At 37.7% G+C, this 19,644-nt stretch overlaps 1 protein-coding gene across 1 annotated transcript in view; it reads left to right on the forward strand.

Moving 5' to 3' along the window:
• agmo (alkylglycerol monooxygenase) overlaps window positions 1-18,982 on the forward strand; it is an 85,273-nt gene extending 66,291 nt beyond the window's left edge. The window contains exon 13 of the mRNA XM_058054026.1: window positions 18,480-18,982. Within this exon, the coding sequence (XP_057910009.1) occupies window positions 18,480-18,560 (81 nt within the window). The 3' untranslated portion in view covers window positions 18,561-18,982. The remainder of the gene's footprint in view (window positions 1-18,479) is intronic.
• The last annotated feature ends 662 nt before the right edge of the window (window positions 18,983-19,644 follow it).

The following is a 19,644-nucleotide window of genomic DNA, read 5'->3' on the forward strand; positions in this document are numbered from 1 at the left end:
TCGTTCGTTCATTCATTCATTCCATTCATTCGTTAATTCATTCATCCATTCATCGATTATTCCATTCATTCATTCATTCCATTCATTTGTTAATTCATTCATCCATTATTCCATTCATTCATTCATTCATTCCATTCATTTGTTAATTCATTCATCCATTCATCCATTCATCCATTCATTCCATTCATTCATCATTCATTCATCATTCATTCCATCCATTCATCCATTCATTCATTCATTCATTCATTCCATTAATTTGTTAATTCATTCATTCATTCATTCATTCATTCATTCATTCATTCATTCATTCATTTGTGAATCCATTCATTCCATTCATTCCATTCATTCCATTCATTCCATTCATTTGTTAATTCATTCATTCGTTCATTCATTCATTCGTTCATTCGTTCATTCATTCATTCATTCATTCATTCATTCATTCATTCCATTCATTTGGTCATCCATTCATTCCATTCATTCATTCATTCATTCCATTAATTTGTTAATTCATTCATTCATTCCATTCATTCCATTCATTCCATTCATTCCATTCATTCCATTCATTCCATTCATTCATCCATTCATCCATTCATCCATTCATTTCATTCATTTCATTCATTTCATTCATTTCATTCATTTCATTCATTCATTCCATTCATTCATTCATTCATTTGTTAATTCCATTCATTTGTTAATTCATTCATCCATTCATTCCATTCATTCCATTCATTCTATTCATTCATTCATTCCATTCATTCCATTCATTCCATTCATTTGTTAATTCATTCATCCATTCATCCATTCATTCCATTCATTCCATTCATTCCATTCATTCCATTCATCCATTCATTCATTCATTCATTTTCTACCACTTATCCTCAAAAGGGTCGTGGGCATGCTGGAGCCTATCCCAGCTGTTTTCGGGTGAGAGGTGGGGTACACCCTGGCCCGGTCGCCCACCAACCACAGGGCACATATAGAAAAACAACCATGCCCCAGTGTGGAATCGAACTCTGGTCTCCTAGGTGTGTGGCCTGCCCACTAACCACTCGCAATTTATGGTATTATTTGTTTATTATTATTTATTAAGACAACAACCTTCTTTCTCTTTGGCCTTTTCCCTTCAGGGGTCACCACAGCAAAGCAGCCGCCTTCTCACTTCCTCTTTAGCAATGTTTGCTACTTCCTGGTCCACTCTCTCTCTTCCTTCTCTCTCGTCCTCATTCATCAACTCTTTAAAATCCTCTTTCCATCTTGACATCACATTCCTGGGATCTGTGAGTACACTTCCATTCCACCACCTGACCTAACCTGACCACCCGAACCTGACCATCCTAACCTAACCTGACCTGACCTAACCTGACCACCCTAACCTGACCACCCGAACCTGACCATCCTAACCTAACCTGACCTGACCTAACCTGACCACCCTAACCTGACCACCCTAACCTGACCATCCTAACCTGACCACCCTAACCTGACCTGACCTGACCTGACCTGACCTGACCTAACCTAACCTGACCATCCTAACCTGACCACCCTAACCTGACCTGACCTGACCTGACCTGACCTAACCTAACCTAACCTGACCATCCTAACCTGACCACCCTAACCTGACCTGACCTGACCTGACCTGACCTGACCTAACCTGACCATCCTAACCTGACCACCCTAACCTGACCTGACCTGACCACCCTAACCTAACCTAACCTGACCATCCTAACCTAACCTGACCACCCTAACCTAACCTAACCTAACCTGACCATCCTAACCTGACCATCCTAACCTAACCTGACCATCCTAACCTAACCTAACCTAACCTAACCTAACCTAACCTGACCATCCTAACCTGACCATCCTAACCTAACCTGACCACCCTAACCTAACCTAACCTAACCTAACCTAACCTAACCTAACCTAACCTGACCATCCTAACCTGACCATCCTAACCTAACCTGACCACCCTAACCTAACCTAACCTAACCTAACCTGACCATCCTAACCTGACCACCCTAACCTGACCTAACCTAACCTAACCTAACCTGACCATCCTAACCTGACCACCCGAACCTGACCTAACCTAACCTGACCATCCTAACCTAACCTGACCATCCTAACCTGACCACCCTAACCTAACCTGACCTAACCTAACCTAACCTAACCTGACCATCCTAACCTGACCACCCTAACCTAACCTGACCTAACCTAACCTAACCTAACCTAACCTGACCATCCTAACCTGACCACCCGAACCTGACCTAACCTAACCTGACCATCCTAACCTGAGCACCCAAACCTGACCATCCTAACCTGACCACCCTAACCTAACCTGACCACCCTAACCTAACCTAGCCTAACCTAACCTAACCTAACCTAACCTAACCTAACCTGACCACCCTAACCTAACCTGACCACCCTAACCTCGCCTAACCTGCTGCATGTCCTTGTCAGGTCAGCTCCTCCTCTGAATAAAATAGCAGTTAAAAAAAAGTTTAAAAATTGCTAATTAAAAAAAAAGAAAACCTAAGTCAATTATTGGCAAGTCTGTTTTGTTTTTTGTTTTGCTAATCATTTTCCTTTTTAATCGATTTTGTATTTTTATTCTTCTCAAAAATATTTTTGGAGTGAAAGTCTGCAAATGTGTGAGTAGTGGTTAGCGTAGTGGCTCTGGTGTGAAAGCCACGGTCTTGACACTTCCGGATGCACGCCACATCATTATTGGCGTTATGTGTTTTCACATGGAGGAAAGAAGAGCCTTTTTTCCAGTTAACACACCCTTTTTGTGTTTTAGCCGTGCACTTGAAGTGAGACTCATGTGATGTATTCTTGTATTTTTACCCACAATCCCTTTACTGTGCCACTGCGTCATCGCCTTTCTCAGCCTCGTATTTTCCAGCAAATTCCACAGTAGGAGCGTACCGCTGGGAACGCCATAACTCTTGCAAATATCAGTGGGTGGATGGAAGGAGCCGAGGGAACGATTAACCTCTTTAGCACCCTCAGAGACTCATTTGTCTTCACGGTGGAATCCCATTGGACCCACTCGCAGAGGACATCCATATTATTTTCTCATTGCTCTGAAAATACAAACAAGGACATGCTTGGACCAATGACAAATAGGCTCCACCCACAATCAAAACAATGTCCTTTCTCTGACTACTATTAGAAAAACACCATTCTAGTGTTTGCTACATTGCAGTCATTTAGCAGGAAGTGTTTAACTTAGCCCGACTGCAACATATTTAAGTTTACTGTACACCTCCTAGGAGACGACTTTTGTTTATTCGGTACCGTTGTTTGGTCATTATGGGCTTGCTCAGTAATGCAAGCCCCATAGTCAATGGGGCTTGCATTACTGAGCAAGCCCATATTGTTATTCCTTGTGATGTTTAGCTATTATTATATCTTAATCTTCCCATTTTTGCGCGCGTAATGCGACCAAAACCGCAAGAAGGACCCCCACACATGTTACACCGCCGGAATCGTGACACTCAGGACTACAGCGGTATTTATTTTTGGGAACGTTTTGTGTAACTATGGCGACGCTATAAACCAAAACGTTCAAAAATCGGCCACTAGATTAGGTACACCTGTTCTATTTTTAGAACAGCCACATTTCAGAGAAAACGAGAATTTACAGACTTTTCACAGCCTTGTAGCTCAGCCATACGGCCACGTAGAAATGTGATTTACGGCTCATTTTTTAGATAAACTTCTCAACTCTCTCTGTGGCTAAATGCTAATTGCTAGCATTTAAGCTAATTTACTCATGTCTAAAGGCAAATACACACATGGCATGATGTAGGGAAGTTATAGGACAACCTTGGCACTTTCTAAACTTGAGGCCCTCTTGCTAGGTGGTAGCTTGGTAGCCGTTAGAATGTTAGCATTTAAGCTAATTTACTAATGTCTAAAGGCAAATAGACACATGGCATGATGTGGGGACACGATGGGACTGCATCAACCTTTTCGGTACTTGAGGTGTTCTTGCTAGGTGCTAGCATGGTAGCCGTTTGCACACCGGGCCCGAGGTTCACAGCACAGGTGGCAAGCCCATCAAAATTTCCGCGGGAATTTTCTAGTTATGGGCTAAAATGTGAGACCACCAGCGAATGGCACAAATCCATACTCTGCTAGCTTGAAGTTCTCCCCTGATTTTCAGGTCAACATTTGCAATAAAAGAGACCTTTGTCATTATTTGTAGTGCACAAAGAAAGCACCTTATGCGGTCCCGACTCACCGTCTTTGCATGATTTAATCGGCCATGGAGCCAAAGAAAGTTGCTAGTGCCATCAATTTGATTAAGAAAATGAGAAAACAATTTAGTTGAATCACGCCAGGATGTACAGGAAGTCTGCATCATCAATAATAATCAATTCATTCCTCATTTGTAATTATTTTACACTGTTTACTTTACTTCCTTTGGGAAAATTTGCCTTTGATTCTGTACATTTCCTCAAAACTTATGGAACAAATTAACAGCAAAAACTGAGGTGCTACTGTTTTTATAAATTATGACTTACTTCGGGGGCTGCGTGGTGGACGAGCGGTTAGCGCGTAGGCCTCACAGCTTGGAGACCTGAGTTTGATTCCACCCTCGGCCATCTCTTGGCCTCTCTTGGAGTTTGCATGTTTTCTCCGGGTACTCCGGTTTCCTCCCACATTCCAAAAACATGCTAGGTTAATTAGCCACTCCAAATTGTCCATAGGTATGAATGTGAGTGTGAATGGTTGTTTGTCTATATGTGCCCTGGGATTGGCTGGCCACCAGTCCAGGGTGTACCCCGCCTCTCAGACAGCTGGGATAGGCTCCAGCACCCCTGCGACCCTCATGAGGATAAGTGGTAAAAATGAATGATGAACGATGTCGTTACAAAAAATGCATTTGAAATCCAAAAGTTTGGCAAAGAAAAAAAGGATTTACAAACAAAAATATTGGATTTGAAATTTAAAAAAAAAACATTTGCAAACAAATTCTCTTTAAATATGTGGCCACAAATTTAAAAATTTGAAAAATCCATTATATTTTGCAAATCCTTCAAAATAGTTATTTTTATGTACTTTTTTTTTGCAGAGAATATTTTGGATTTCTAATCCAATTTTTGTTGAAAATATATATAGATATAAAAAATTAATAATAAATATAATATAAATGAACTATAAAATAAATATAATAAATCAAAAAACATTTGACCAAAAATGAAAACATTCCAAATCTATGTATAGTTTTATTGTATTTTAAAAAACAAAATAAATATTACATTTTTTGACCAAAAATGAAAACATTCCAAATCTATGTATAGTTTTATTGTATTTTAAAAAACAAAATAAATATTACATTTTTTGACCAAAAATGAAAACATTCCAAATCTATGTATAGTTTTATTGTATTTTAAAAAACAAAATAAATATTACATTTTTTGACCAAAAATTAAAACATTCCAAATCTATGTATAGTTTTATTGTATTTTAAAAAACAAAATAAATATTACATTTTTTGACCAAAAATTAAAACATTCCACATTTATGTATAGTTTTATTGTATTTTAAAAAACAAAATAAATATTACATTTTTTGACCAAAAATGAAAACATTCCAAATCTATGTATAGTTTTATTGTATTTTAAAAAACAAAATAAATATTACATTTTTTGACCAAAAATGAAAACATTCCAAATCTATGTATAGTTTTATTGTATTTTAAAAAACAAAATAAATATTACATTTTTTGACCAAAAATTAAAACATTCCAAATCTATGTATAGTTTTATTGTATTTTAAAAAACAAAATAAATATTACATTTTTTGACCAAAAATTAAAACATTCCACATTTATGTATAGTTTTATTGTATTTTAAAAAACAAAATAAATATTACATTTTTTGACCAAAAATGAAAACATTCCAAATCTATGTATAGTTTTATTGTATTTTAAAAAACAAAATAAATATTAAATTTTTTGACCAAAAATTAAAACATTCCAAATCTATGTATAGTTTTATTGTATTTTAAAAAACAAAATAAATATTACATTTTTTGACCAAAAATGAAAACATTCCAAATCTATGTATAGTTGTATTGTATTTTAAAAAACAAAATAAATATTACATTTTTTGACCAAAAATTAAAACATTCCCAATCTATGTATAGTTTTATTGTATTTTAAAAAACAAAATAAATATGACATTTTTTGACCAAAAATTAAAACATTCCAAATCTATGTATAGTTTTATTGTATTTTAAAAAACAAAATAAATATTAAATTTTTTGACCAAAAATTAAAACATTCCAAATCTATGTATAGTTTTATTGTATTTTAAAAAACAAAATAAATATTACATTTTTTTACCAAAAATTAAAACATTCCAAATCTATGTATAGTTGTATTGTATTTTAAAAAACAAAATAAATATTACATTTTTTGACCAAAAATTAAAACATTCCAAATCTATGTATAGTTTTATTGTATTTTAAAAAACAAAATAAATATTACATTTTTTGACCAAAAATGAAAACATTCCAAATCTATGTATAGTTTTATTGTATTTTAAAAAACAAAATAAATATTACATTTTTTGACCAAAAATTAAAACATTCCACATTTATGTATAGTTTTATTGTATTTTAAAAAACAAAATAAATATTACATTTTTTTGACCAAAAATTAAAACATTCCAAATCTATGTATAGTTGTATTGTATTTTAAAAAACAAAATAAATATTACATTTTTTGACCAAAAATTAAAACATTCCAAATCTATGTATAGTTGTATTGTATTTTAAAAAACAAAATAAATATTACATTTTTTGACCAAAAATTAAAACATTCCAAATCTATGTATAGTTTTATTGTATTTTAAAAAACAAAATAAATATTACATTTTTTGACCAAAAATTAAAACATTCCAAATCTATGTATAGTTTTATTGTATTTTAAAAAACAAAATAAATATTACATTTTTTGACCAAAAATTAAAACATTCCACATTTATGTATAGTTTTATTGTATTTTAAAAAACAAAATAAATATTACATTTTTTGACCAAATATTAAAACATTCCAAATCTATGTATAGTTTTATTGTATTTTAAAAAACAAAATAAATATGACATTTTTTGACCAAAAATTAAAACATTCCAAATCTATGTATAGTTTTATTGTATTTTAAAAAACAAAATAAATATTACATTTTTTGACCAAAAATTAAAACATTCCAAATCTATGTATAGTTTTACTGTATTTTAAAAAACAAAATAAATATTACATTTTTTGACCAAAAATTAAAACATTCCAAATCTATGTATAGTTTTATTGTATTTTAAAAAACAAAATAAATATTACATTTTTTGACCAAAAATTAAAACATTCCAAATCTATGTATATTTTTATTGTATTTTAAAAAACAAAATAAATATTAAATTTTTTGACCAAAAATTAAAACATTCCAAATCTATGTATAGTTTTATTGTATTTTAAAAAACAAAATAAATATTACATTTTTTTGACCAAAAATTAAAACATTCCAAATCTATGTATAGTTTTATTGTATTTTAAAAAACAAAATAAATATTACATTTTTTGACCAAAAATTAAAACATTCCAAATCTATGTATAGTTTTATTGTATTTTAAAAAACAAAATAAATATTACATTTTTTGACCAAAAATTAAAACATTCCAAATATATGTATAGTTTTATTGTATTTTAAAAAACAAAATAAATATTACATTTTTTGACCAAAAATTAAAACATTCCAAATCTATGTATAGTTTTATTGTATTAAAAAAAACAAAATAAATATGACATTTTTTGACCAAAAATTAAAACATTCCAAATCTATGTATAGTTTTATTGTATTTTAAAAAACAAAATAAATATTACATTTTTTGACCAAAAATTAAAACATTCCAAATCTATGTATATTTTTATTGTATTTTAAAAAACAAAATAAATATTAAATTTTTTGACCAAAAATTAAAACATTCCAAATCTATGTATAGTTTTATTGTATTTTAAAAAACAAAATAAATATTACATTTTTTTGACCAAAAATTAAAACATTCCAAATCTATGTATAGTTTTATTGTATTTTAAAAAACAAAATAAATATTACATTTTTTGACCAAAAATTAAAACATTCCAAATCTATGTATAGTTTTATTGTATTTTAAAAAACAAAATAAATATTACATTTTTTGACCAAAAATTAAAACATTCCAAATATATGTATAGTTTTATTGTATTTTAAAAAACAAAATAAATATTACATTTTTTGACCAAAAATTAAAACATTCCAAATCTATGTATAGTTTTATTGTATTAAAAAAAACAAAATAAATATGACATTTTTTGACCAAAAATTAAAACATTCCAAATCTATGTATAGTTTTATTGTATTTTAAAAAACAAAATAAATATTACATTTTTTGACCAAAAATTAAAACATTCCAAATCTATGTATAGTTGTATTGTATTTTAAAAAACAAAATAAATATTACATTTTTTGACCAAAAATGAGCAACTTTATGGTGGCGTGAATGTTGACTTGGCGAGCATGTGGGCATGCACTGTCCTGCATATGAGTCAGCGTTAGGACTAGCACGCTAGCTAATTGAAAGGTCAGACATTAGCCCGCTTTGTCCATGAATCCGAGCTCGCTGACGAGGATTAAAGTGCCTTCTTTTTGAAGTCGGCTTGCGTCAGCTTGTAAAAGAAAATGTTTTAAATGATAATTTCTCTCTGGGGAAGCGTCGTAAAGTCAAGGTCTGAAGGATTTCATTGACGAGCGTGGCGTTTTTGAAGTTAAGAAGTTGTAAAAAAAATGTTTTCAATGATAATTCTTCTCAGGGGAGCGACACTAAACTCTTACACACAATTTGTTCCCTCAGTTTGAAGCACAAGCAGGCGCCTTTTTCTCCTTTTAGTTTTTACATTTTACTTTCATCCCCGGTTGCTGGAATGGTGCCTGCAGCGCTGCCTTTCATTTCCGTCGACGTCGCCGCTGCTCGGCTTCAGGTCTTCAAACTGCGGCCACCCAGAGCCCTGCGGCTAATCACCGAGGGGGCACTTAGTACCATTGAGGCGATGCCAGGCTGACAACTTTCATGTTTGCTTGTCTCCACTGACGAGTCGTCATCGACCTTGACATGTGACCTTGCAGCCAGACCACCAAATGTTTGTGTGTATGGAGGAGGATGTAAGCCATGTTTCTCATGGCGGCACTACAGAGCACTAAAGCCACTCTTTGGGATCCTTCCTGAGCCGGTATCTCTCCCAAGACTAGACAGGAAGTAGTAGCCTGTGTGCATCGATGTGCACGTGTGGTGTATATACTGACTTGATGTTAAGTGCAAAATAAGCTTCAAAATGGTAGTTTATAAACCATTTGTTTATTTTTTTGATAGCTAGTATAATATTTCCATACAAGCCAATACTATAGTGCAGGGGCCGGGAACTTTTTAGTCAGCTGGGATAGGCTCCAACATATTCCTACGACTCTAGCGAGGATGGATGGATGCATAGATGGATGGATGGATGGATGCATAGATGGATGGATGGATGAATGCATAGATGGATGGATGGATGGATGGATGGATGCATAGATGGATGGATGGATAGATGGATGGATGGATGGATGGATGGATGCAGAGATGGCTGGATGGATAGATGGATGGATGCATAGATGGATGGCTTGATGGATGGATGGATGCATAGATGGCTGGATGGATGGATGGATGGATGCATAGATGGATGGATGGATGGATGGATGCATAGATGGATGGATGGATGGATGCATAGATGGATGGCTGGATGGATGGATGGATGGATGGATGGATGCATAGATGGATGGCTGGATGGATGGATGGATGGATGGATGCATAGATGGATGGATGGATGGATGGATGGATGCATAGATGGATGGATGGATGCATAGATGGATGGCTGGATGGATGCATGGATGGATGGCTGGATGGATGGATGGATGCATAGATGGATGGCTGGATGGATGGATTCATAGATGGATGGCTGGATGGATGGATGGATGGATGCAGAGATGGCTGGATGGATGGATGCATAGGTGGATGCCTGGATGGATGGATGGATGCATAGATGGATGGCTGGATGGATGGATGCAGAGATGGCTGGATGGATAGATGGATGGATGCATAGATGGATGGCTTGATGGATGGATGGATGCATAGATGGCTGGATGGATGGATGCATAGATGGATGGCTGGATGGATGGATGCATAGATGGATGGATGGATGGATGGATGCATAGATGGATGGATGGATGGATGCATAGATGGTTGGCTGGATGGATGGATGGATGCATGGATGGATGGCTGGATGGATGGATGGCTGGATGGATGGATGCATAGATGGATGGCTGGATGGATGGATTCATAGATGGATGGATGGATGGATGCATAGATGGATGGATGGATGGATGGATGGATGGATGCATAGATGGATGGATGGATGGATGCATAGATGGCTGGATGGATGGATGGCTGGATGGATGCATAGATGGATGGATGGATGCATAGATGGATGGATGGATGGATGCATAGATGGATGGATGGATGAATGCATAGATGGATGGATGGATGGATGGATGGATGCATAGATGGATGGATGGATAGATGGATGGATGGATGGATGGATGGATGCAGAGATGGCTGGATGGATAGATGGATGGATGCATAGATGGATGGCTTGATGGATGGATGGATGCATAGATGGCTGGATGGATGGATGGATGGATGCATAGATGGATGGATGGATGGATGGATGCATAGATGGATGGATGGATGGATGCATAGATGGATGGCTGGATGGATGGATGGATGGATGGATGCATAGATGGATGGCTGGATGGATGGATGGATGGATGGATGCATAGATGGATGGATGGATGGATGGATGGATGCATAGATGGATGGATGGATGCATAGATGGATGGCTGGATGGATGCATGGATGGATGGCTGGATGGATGGATGGATGCATAGATGGATGGCTGGATGGATGGATTCATAGATGGATGGCTGGATGGATGGATGGATGGATGCAGAGATGGCTGGATGGATGGATGCATAGGTGGATGCCTGGATGGATGGATGGATGCATAGATGGATGGCTGGATGGATGGATGCAGAGATGGCTGGATGGATAGATGGATGGATGCATAGATGGATGGCTTGATGGATGGATGGATGCATAGATGGCTGGATGGATGGATGCATAGATGGATGGCTGGATGGATGGATGCATAGATGGATGGATGGATGGATGGATGCATAGATGGATGGATGGATGGATGCATAGATGGTTGGCTGGATGGATGGATGGATGCATGGATGGATGGCTGGATGGATGGATGGCTGGATGGATGGATGCATAGATGGATGGCTGGATGGATGGATTCATAGATGGATGGATGGATGGATGCATAGATGGATGGATGGATGGATGGATGGATGGATGCATAGATGGATGGATGGATGGATGCATAGATGGCTGGATGGATGGATGGCTGGATGGATGCATAGATGGATGGATGGATGCATAGATGGATGGATGGATGGATGCATAGATGGATGGCTGGATGGATGGATGGATGGATGGATGGATGGATGGATGGATGGATGCATAGATGGATGGATGGATGCATAGATGGATGGATGGATGGATGCATAGATGGATGGCTGGATGGATGGATGGATGGATGGATGCATAGATGGATGGATGCATAGATGGATGGCTGGATGGATGGATGCATAGATGGATAGATGGATGGATGCATAGATGGATGGCTGGATGGATGGATGGATGGATGCATAGATGGATGGATGGATGCATAGATGGATGGATGGATGCATAGATGGATGCATAGATGGATGGCTGGATGGATGGATGGATGCAGAGATGGCTGGATGGATGGATGCATAGATTTCCTTGGATTTCCAAATGGTCTGTTTGAATTTATCCCACCCACGCTCGTTCCGCTGTGATTGGTCACACTCAGCTTGTACCGCTAACAGCTTGTACAGCTTATACCTGAGCACGCCCATATAAGGAAGTCATTCTCACAAGGCTCACTTTGACGTCACAGTGAACCGGCGTTAGAAAAAACTCCCTGAAACGGAGCGTTCGGAGGACGCTCATATAAGGAAGCCCGCCACACTGGAAAGAAGGAATAAAGAATCCTACTTCAATCCTCCATCCATCCATTTTCCTCCGCTTATCCGGGTCCGGGTTGCGGGGGCAGCAGTCTTAGAAGGGAAGCCCAGACTTCCCGATCCCCGGCCACCTCCTCCAGCTCCACCGGGAGGACACCAAGGCGTTCCCAGGCCAGCTGTGAGACCTAATCCCTAAACTTGAATCCTAAAATCACTTATTACCATGAGTTCTGAAACCAAACCGAGGGTTGTGGTGAACCGGTTTGTCGTTGACCACAATTGACATGCTTTGTGTTGTTTATCATCCACTGATAATGTTTAGCTCGGGTCGTGGTTTTGTTCCACTGTTTATGGTCTCTGACGCCCATCCTTGTTCTCCCCGGGTTCATGCTGTGCCTGGATGGCGTAGAGGTGAGGTTTCGGTGCCATCGTTGGAGCTGTGTGTCTTGTTTGGGAATCTTTTGCTCTTAAGTTCATTGGTGCTAACGTTAGCATTCAAGCTAACTGTATGACCAACTCATTTCCTTGTTGATGTGCCTTTTGCTCGTCAATATGTTTGTGTAACGTGTGTTACACATGTGTTACACATCATCTGATGTGACCCACAACTTGTCTATTGGTGTACGTCAGGGGTGGGCAAACTTTTTGACTCGCGGGCCGCATTGATTTAACAAAAGGGGGGGGGGGGCAGACTATATATTTTACACGTAACAGTCCACCTGGTATTATTGTATCTGTAAAATTGTCATGCAATCTGCTATTGTTATTTATTATTTTATATTTATATTTAAATATTTTATATTTAAATATTTTATATTTAAATATTTTATATTTAAATATTTTAATTTAAATATTTTATATTTAAATATTTTTATTTAAATATTTTATATTTAAATATTTTTATTTAAATATTTTATATTTAAATCTTTTATATTTAAATCTTTTAAAATTTATTATTATTATTATTATTATTATTATCATCATTATGCTTGTGTCCCTTTTTTCAGGAGCACTTTGTAAACAACAGACCACATCAAATAACAAAATTGATACAACCATCAAAAGGTTGGCTCAGGCCATGATGCCAGTTCGTATGTTGAGTTTAAATGAAATACTTTGGAAAGAACGGACGGGCCGTATTCAAACACTTGGCGGGCCGGATGTGGCCCCCGGGCCGTAGTTTGCCCACCCCTGGTGTACGTTGTGGTGGTCTGCACCCTGTTGATTGAAAGTGCTTGGTTCTGTCTGAAATGTGACCTGGAAAATCCCCAAATCGAATAAAATATTATTATTTAGCGAGATTGATGAAAGAGCAATGTTAGCTTAAAGAAGTAAAAAGTCCAATAAAATCAAATTGCATTGAGTCTTAAACGTTCTGCAGAAGGTAACCCGACACAATAAGTAAGTACGTATATGACTTTTATTATTGAAGCACGTTTGCTAGCTTTCAGAGGCCAGAAACGCCAACCAAAAATCATTTTATACTTTTTATTTTTCTTCTTATTGATTTGTTAGTGTCATTTGAAGAGTAAATCGTAGAAAAGCTGCTTTCTACCTGCAAAAGATGAAATGTGGGGTGAAGGAGGAGCACATCGTCACCTTGACATTGTGCTCGGCAGATGCAGAACATCAGGGTTCTTTTGTGTCTCCAAGTGTTCTGCAATGTGAGGACGAGGCACAAGGCAGCTCGGAACGCAAAGTTCCCGGTCCTTTTCCAGCACGGCGGAGTCGTCCAAAGCTGCTGGACTTGTGGAAGGAGCGCTGGGAACATCCCATGGCAGGTCATATATCACAGGCCCTGAAGACCGCCTTCTTTTTCATTTTAACGGCTTGGTGCAGCTGTGGCGGGCAGGCCCCCAGGCCCCGCAGGCCCCGCAGGCCCCTGCCGCTTTGACCCCATGGACGTTTATTGACGTTCACACTTGGAGTGCAAAAAGCCACGGCCACTTAGAAAAATGACATTATTTTAAGCAGTATATAATTAATATCTGTCAACAATTGCATTTGTACGGTCATGTCATGTGAAAGAGCGTCTCTCATCACCATGGTTACCACTCCGACCGCAGCAGAAACATATCAAATGTAGAAATGCCTGGAGAAATGTAGCTTCTGTGTAGGCTATGGCGTTATTTGATCAGTAAACGTCGTTGGTGGAAAACAGAGACGTGATGATCCCTCTATTATAGCTATATATATATTATATATATTACTATATATATATATATATTGGAGCATATATTGTTTAGCCAAACCGACATTGGTCCTACAGGACATCCCTCTGGCTTCACCTCACGGGACACTGGCAATCCAACTACTCCACTAATATAATAATAATATAATATACTACAGTAAACCTCGGATATATCGGATTCAATTGTTCCCACTGGTTTTGTCTGATATAAGCGAAATCCGTTATATGCGTATACCGGAAAATGTCCGTTTTACGCATATATGGGATTTATATCCGGTATATGCGTAAATGGGATTTTATCCGTTATAAAAAGGCACTTCCTTGACTATGTTTCCAATGTACCTGGACGCGCAGGCAACGCTGCAAACGCTGCAAATGACGTCGTATAGCGGCCTGTCACGATTCGGCGAATCGGAGCGCCACGATGCGGCCATCCGATATATGCGAGGGGAAATTTCATGGAAATGCATTGGAACGGGACTGGAGATTTTGTCCGAAATAGGCGAAATCCGATATATCCGAGTCCGATATACGTATCCGAGGTTTACTGTAGTTCTTCCAGAATCTGCACCTATTCCAGCTGTACTGGATTTGTGCTTCCCGTCAAAACGGTCTGTTTTAATTCATTATACCCATGGCCCGCCTCCGGGAATTCCCACTCTGCTGTGATTTGTCACACGCCCAAAGTGCTTCCTGACTATGAACGAACCCCCCAAAGTTTGCTCAAGTGTGGGACCAAAGCGCTGGGAACGCCAAGCGTAGGAATGATTGCAAGGTTTATAGTGTGTCTTTCACACACTTTCATCTCACGATGCGGCCATCCGATATATGCGAGGGAAATTTCATGGAAATGCATTGGAACGGGACTGGAGATTTTGTCCGAAATAGGCGAAATCCGTTATAAAAAATCCGATATATGCAATGAATTTTTATTGGAAATGCATTACAGAAAAATCGCTTCTTTTTTATCTGTCCGTTGTGAGCGAATTTCCGATATATCCGAGTCCGATATATCCGAGGTTTACTGTAATATAATAAAACCTCTTTTTGGTCATGTCAAACATACAGCAAATAGAGAAGTTTAGGGCGAGAAAGCAGGTTGGGTAATACCAAGTATTCAGCAGGGGGGGGGGGGGGGTTACATTACCGGATGATTAAACATGCTCCTGGCAAATGAAGAAAATCAACAAGATATTTATATGGGAATGATGTGATTATATTCGAGGGGTTATATTGACTGGATCGGATTATTGGGGGGGGGGGGGGGGGGGGGGGGGGGTTATCACCCCCATCCCCTGTGTAAATTACTCAATGACTCACACATTTTTTTTTTACTTCCTCTGGTGGCTATTCAATGTAACATGGCTGACACCTAATGGCTACTTACTACTACAATGTCTTTCAATGGGTCTTCTGAATGCCTTAAATTTGGATTTAAATGTTTGAAAATGCATAATTTAGGCAACAAAATGATATTTTTTTTTTACTAACAAGCAGTATTTACACTCAAAACAGGAAATTAATTAAGGGTTAATTAGCGACTCCAAATTGTCCATAGGTATGAATGTGAGTGTGAATGGTTGTTTGTCTATATGTGCCCTGTGATTGGCTGACCACCAGTCCAGGGTGTACCCCGCCTCTGGGATAGGCTCCAGCACCCCCGCCACCAAAGTGAGGATAAGCGGTAGAAAAATGAATGAATGAATGAATGGTGATGCTTCATGATTTCCTTGGCTGGCCATTAGGGGGCAGTGTAGCAATTAGAAACCAGAAACAAGTCAAACCGATTTCACCTTCCTTTAAGTTCATTTTGATTGCGACCTGGCTCCCGGAGGCGGTATTGTTGTGGTTCCGAGCATGTGGCATCCATCTGGCTCGGCCGCACGAGCTTGAAAAGGATGATTGCGTTTGCCATGATGAATGAAGCTCCGGCGCGTACGTCTGCAGTCTGCGTCCTCCGGGGGGACATTCATGTTGTGGTGTCAATTCCGGGATGAAGTGGAGATGTTCTACAGGTTCTGTCAGAACATTTACAGACTGACCCGGTCAACCAGAGGTTTATTTGAGCTCTGATGATTTTTATAGTGAGGGCTGTCCATCATTTGGATACATTTATTTCGTAACGTGGAATTTTTTTGTAAAAAAGTTTAAAAAGTAAAAATATATATTAAAAAAAAACTGTTTTCCTCCTTTAAAAAATATGGAGGACCAAAACTGCCAAAATAATAAATAAATAAAAGTGGAAATAAAAACAAAAATGAAAAAAAAATCAAAAAATTTAATACAAAAGAAATTATATAAATGGAAATAAAAACAAAAATAAAAAAATATATATACATGAATAAATAAATAAAAGCAAAAATAAATACAAAAATAAAAAACAAGATTCAAAAATTAAAAATAAATACAAAAATAAATGTAGAAATAAATACAAATTTTTACAAACATTTTTTTGTCAAAAAGTTTAAAAAGTAAAAATATATATTAAAAAAAACTGTTTTCCTCCTTTCAAAAATATGGAGGACCAAAACTGCCAAAATAATAAATAAATAAATAAATATATAAAATATAAAAGCAAAAATAAATACAAAAATAAAAAACGAGATTCAAAAATTAAAAATAAATACAAAAATAAATGTAGAAATAAATACAAAAATAAATATATAAATAGAATTACATATCAATAAATAAATAAAAGCACTCTGCTCTCATATGTATTTATTTCATGCAGCAGACAATGTCAGCTTGAAATGCAGAAGGAAAAACTATTCAAATGAGGGGGCGGTCCTAAGTGTGTCTTGGGTTGAACTGTTCGCCTATTGGTTGATCGACATGTGAGTGCGAAAATCGACTAGGTATGCCTGCAAACGGCCACAGCAAGAGGAAGTCACCACACCACTCTCAATGGCGGTAAATATGGCTGCAATCTCCAGCTCGGACACCGACTTCCTGGTGGACCCCGCCATTATTGTCCCGGTAAATGTATACTTTTCTCCCTGTGTACTTCCTCTTGCTGTGGCTGTTTGCAGGCATACCTAGTCGATTTTCGCACTCACATGTCGATCAACCAATAGGCGAACAGTTCAACCCAAGACACACTTAGGACCGCCCCCTCATTTGAATAGTTTTTCCTTCTGCATTTCAAGCTGACATTGTCTGCTGCATGAAATAAATACATATGAGAGCATAGTGCTTTTATTTATTTATTGATATGTAATTCTATTTATATATTTATTTTTGTATTTATTTCTACATTTATTTTTGTATTTATTTTTAATTTTTGAATCTTGTTTTTTATTTTTGTATTTATTTTTGCTTTTATATTTTATATATTTATTTATTTATTTATTATTTTGGCAGTTTTGGTCCTCCATATTTTTTAAAGGAGGAAAACATTCATTTCATTCATTCATTTTCTACCGCTTTTCCTCACGAGGGTCGCGGGGGGTGCTGGAGCCTATCCCAGCTGTCTTCGGGCGAGAGGCGGGGTACACCCTGGACTGGTCGCCAGCCAATCACAGGGCACATATAGACAAACGACCAAGGAGGAAAACAGTTTTTTTTAAATATATATTTTTACTTTTTAAACTTTTTTACAAAAAAAATTCCACGTTACGAAATAAATGTATCCAAATGATGGACAGCCCTCACTATAAAAATCATCTATCATTTATTTATTTATGTATATATTTTCTTATTTTTGTTTTTATTTCCATTTATATTAATTTTTTTGTATTTAATTTTTTGATTTTTTTTTTTTTCATTTTTGTTTTTATTTCCACTTTTATTTATTTATTATTTTGTCAGTTTTGGTCCTCCATAAAAAAATACAAACATACTGACTGAAAATGTATATGTAATGTAACGGAATTCCAATATTTTCAACACATAATTGCAGGGAAATAATATGTTATAAAATACATTGCATTTTGTATTAAATACTATTTTAATACATTCCATAATATGAATTTATTGTCATTAGGAATCGTTTTGCAGGCATTTAAAGTAAATGTAAATATTGAAATGCACCAACTCCCATGGCTTGCATTGAAGATGTGTGAGTGACGGATGCTCAGCCCTCCTTTGTATGTTGCTCCTGTGCAGGCCTTTGCCTCCCTCTCGCTGCTCTACTGGGCGATGCAGATCTTCTGTCAGCTGCTCTCCATCAAGTGGAAGTCTGACTGAATCTCACCCTGCAGACCAGACCGACTCACACTGGTCCACTATGTTGGAAATGTTATTTTTTGCCTTCTATTGTCAACAAACTGTGAATTACTACATTACTAACAAAGTAAAAAAAAAAAAGTCAAACTAATCAAAGATTTATATTTATCTGCATATTGTGCTAACTTGTTTTTTTTATCCTATCTTGTATTTAAACTGACACACAACTAACTCATAACCAGTGAAAACCACTGATTGGACCATTCAGCTTGTTTGCTTCCAACCATGCTTCTTGCAGGAAATCATGGAAATAAAATAATCTGTTCCAGGGTCAAGCCGCGGTCCATCCATCCATCCATTTTCCTCCGCTTATCCGGGCCCAGACTTCCCGGTCCCCGGCCACCTCCTCCAGCTCCACCGGGAGGACACCAAGGCGTTCCCAGGCCAGCTGTGAGACATAGTCCCTCCAGTGTGTCCTAGGTCTGCCCCGGGGCCTTTTCCCGGCTGGGCATGCCCGGAACACCTCACCAGGGAGGCGTCCGAGAGGTATCCGGACTAGATGCCCGAGCCACCTCAACTGACTCCTCTCGATGTGAAGGAGAAGCGGCTCTACTCGGAGCCCCTCCCGGATGACTGAGCTCCTCACCCTATCTCTTAGAGTGAGTCCAGCTACCCTACGGAGGAAACTCATTTCAGCCGCCTGTATCCGGGATCTCATTCTTTGGGTCATGAGCTTTGGGTCATGACCCAAAGAATGAGATCCCGGATAGGTGAGGGTGGGAACATAGATCCACCGGTAAATTGAGTTCTTTGCCTTCCGGTTCAGCTCTCTTTTCACCGCGACGGTCCGGTACAGAGACCGCATTACTGCCGAGGCTGCACCGATCCGTCTGTCGACCTCACGCTCTCTCACTTTCCCTCACTCGTGAACAAGACCCCGAGATACTTAAACTCCTCCACCTGGGGCAGGACCTCATTCGCAACCCGGAGGGAGCACTCCACCCTTTTCCGACTGAGAACCATGGCCTCTGATTTGGAGGTACTGAGTCTCATCCCAGACGCTTCACACTCAGATGCAAACCGTCCCAGTAAACGCTGAAAGTCG

The sequence above is a fragment of the Doryrhamphus excisus genome, chromosome 17, assembly GCF_030265055.1.
Source record: "Doryrhamphus excisus isolate RoL2022-K1 chromosome 17, RoL_Dexc_1.0, whole genome shotgun sequence".
NCBI lineage: Eukaryota > Metazoa > Chordata > Actinopteri > Syngnathiformes > Syngnathidae > Doryrhamphus > Doryrhamphus excisus.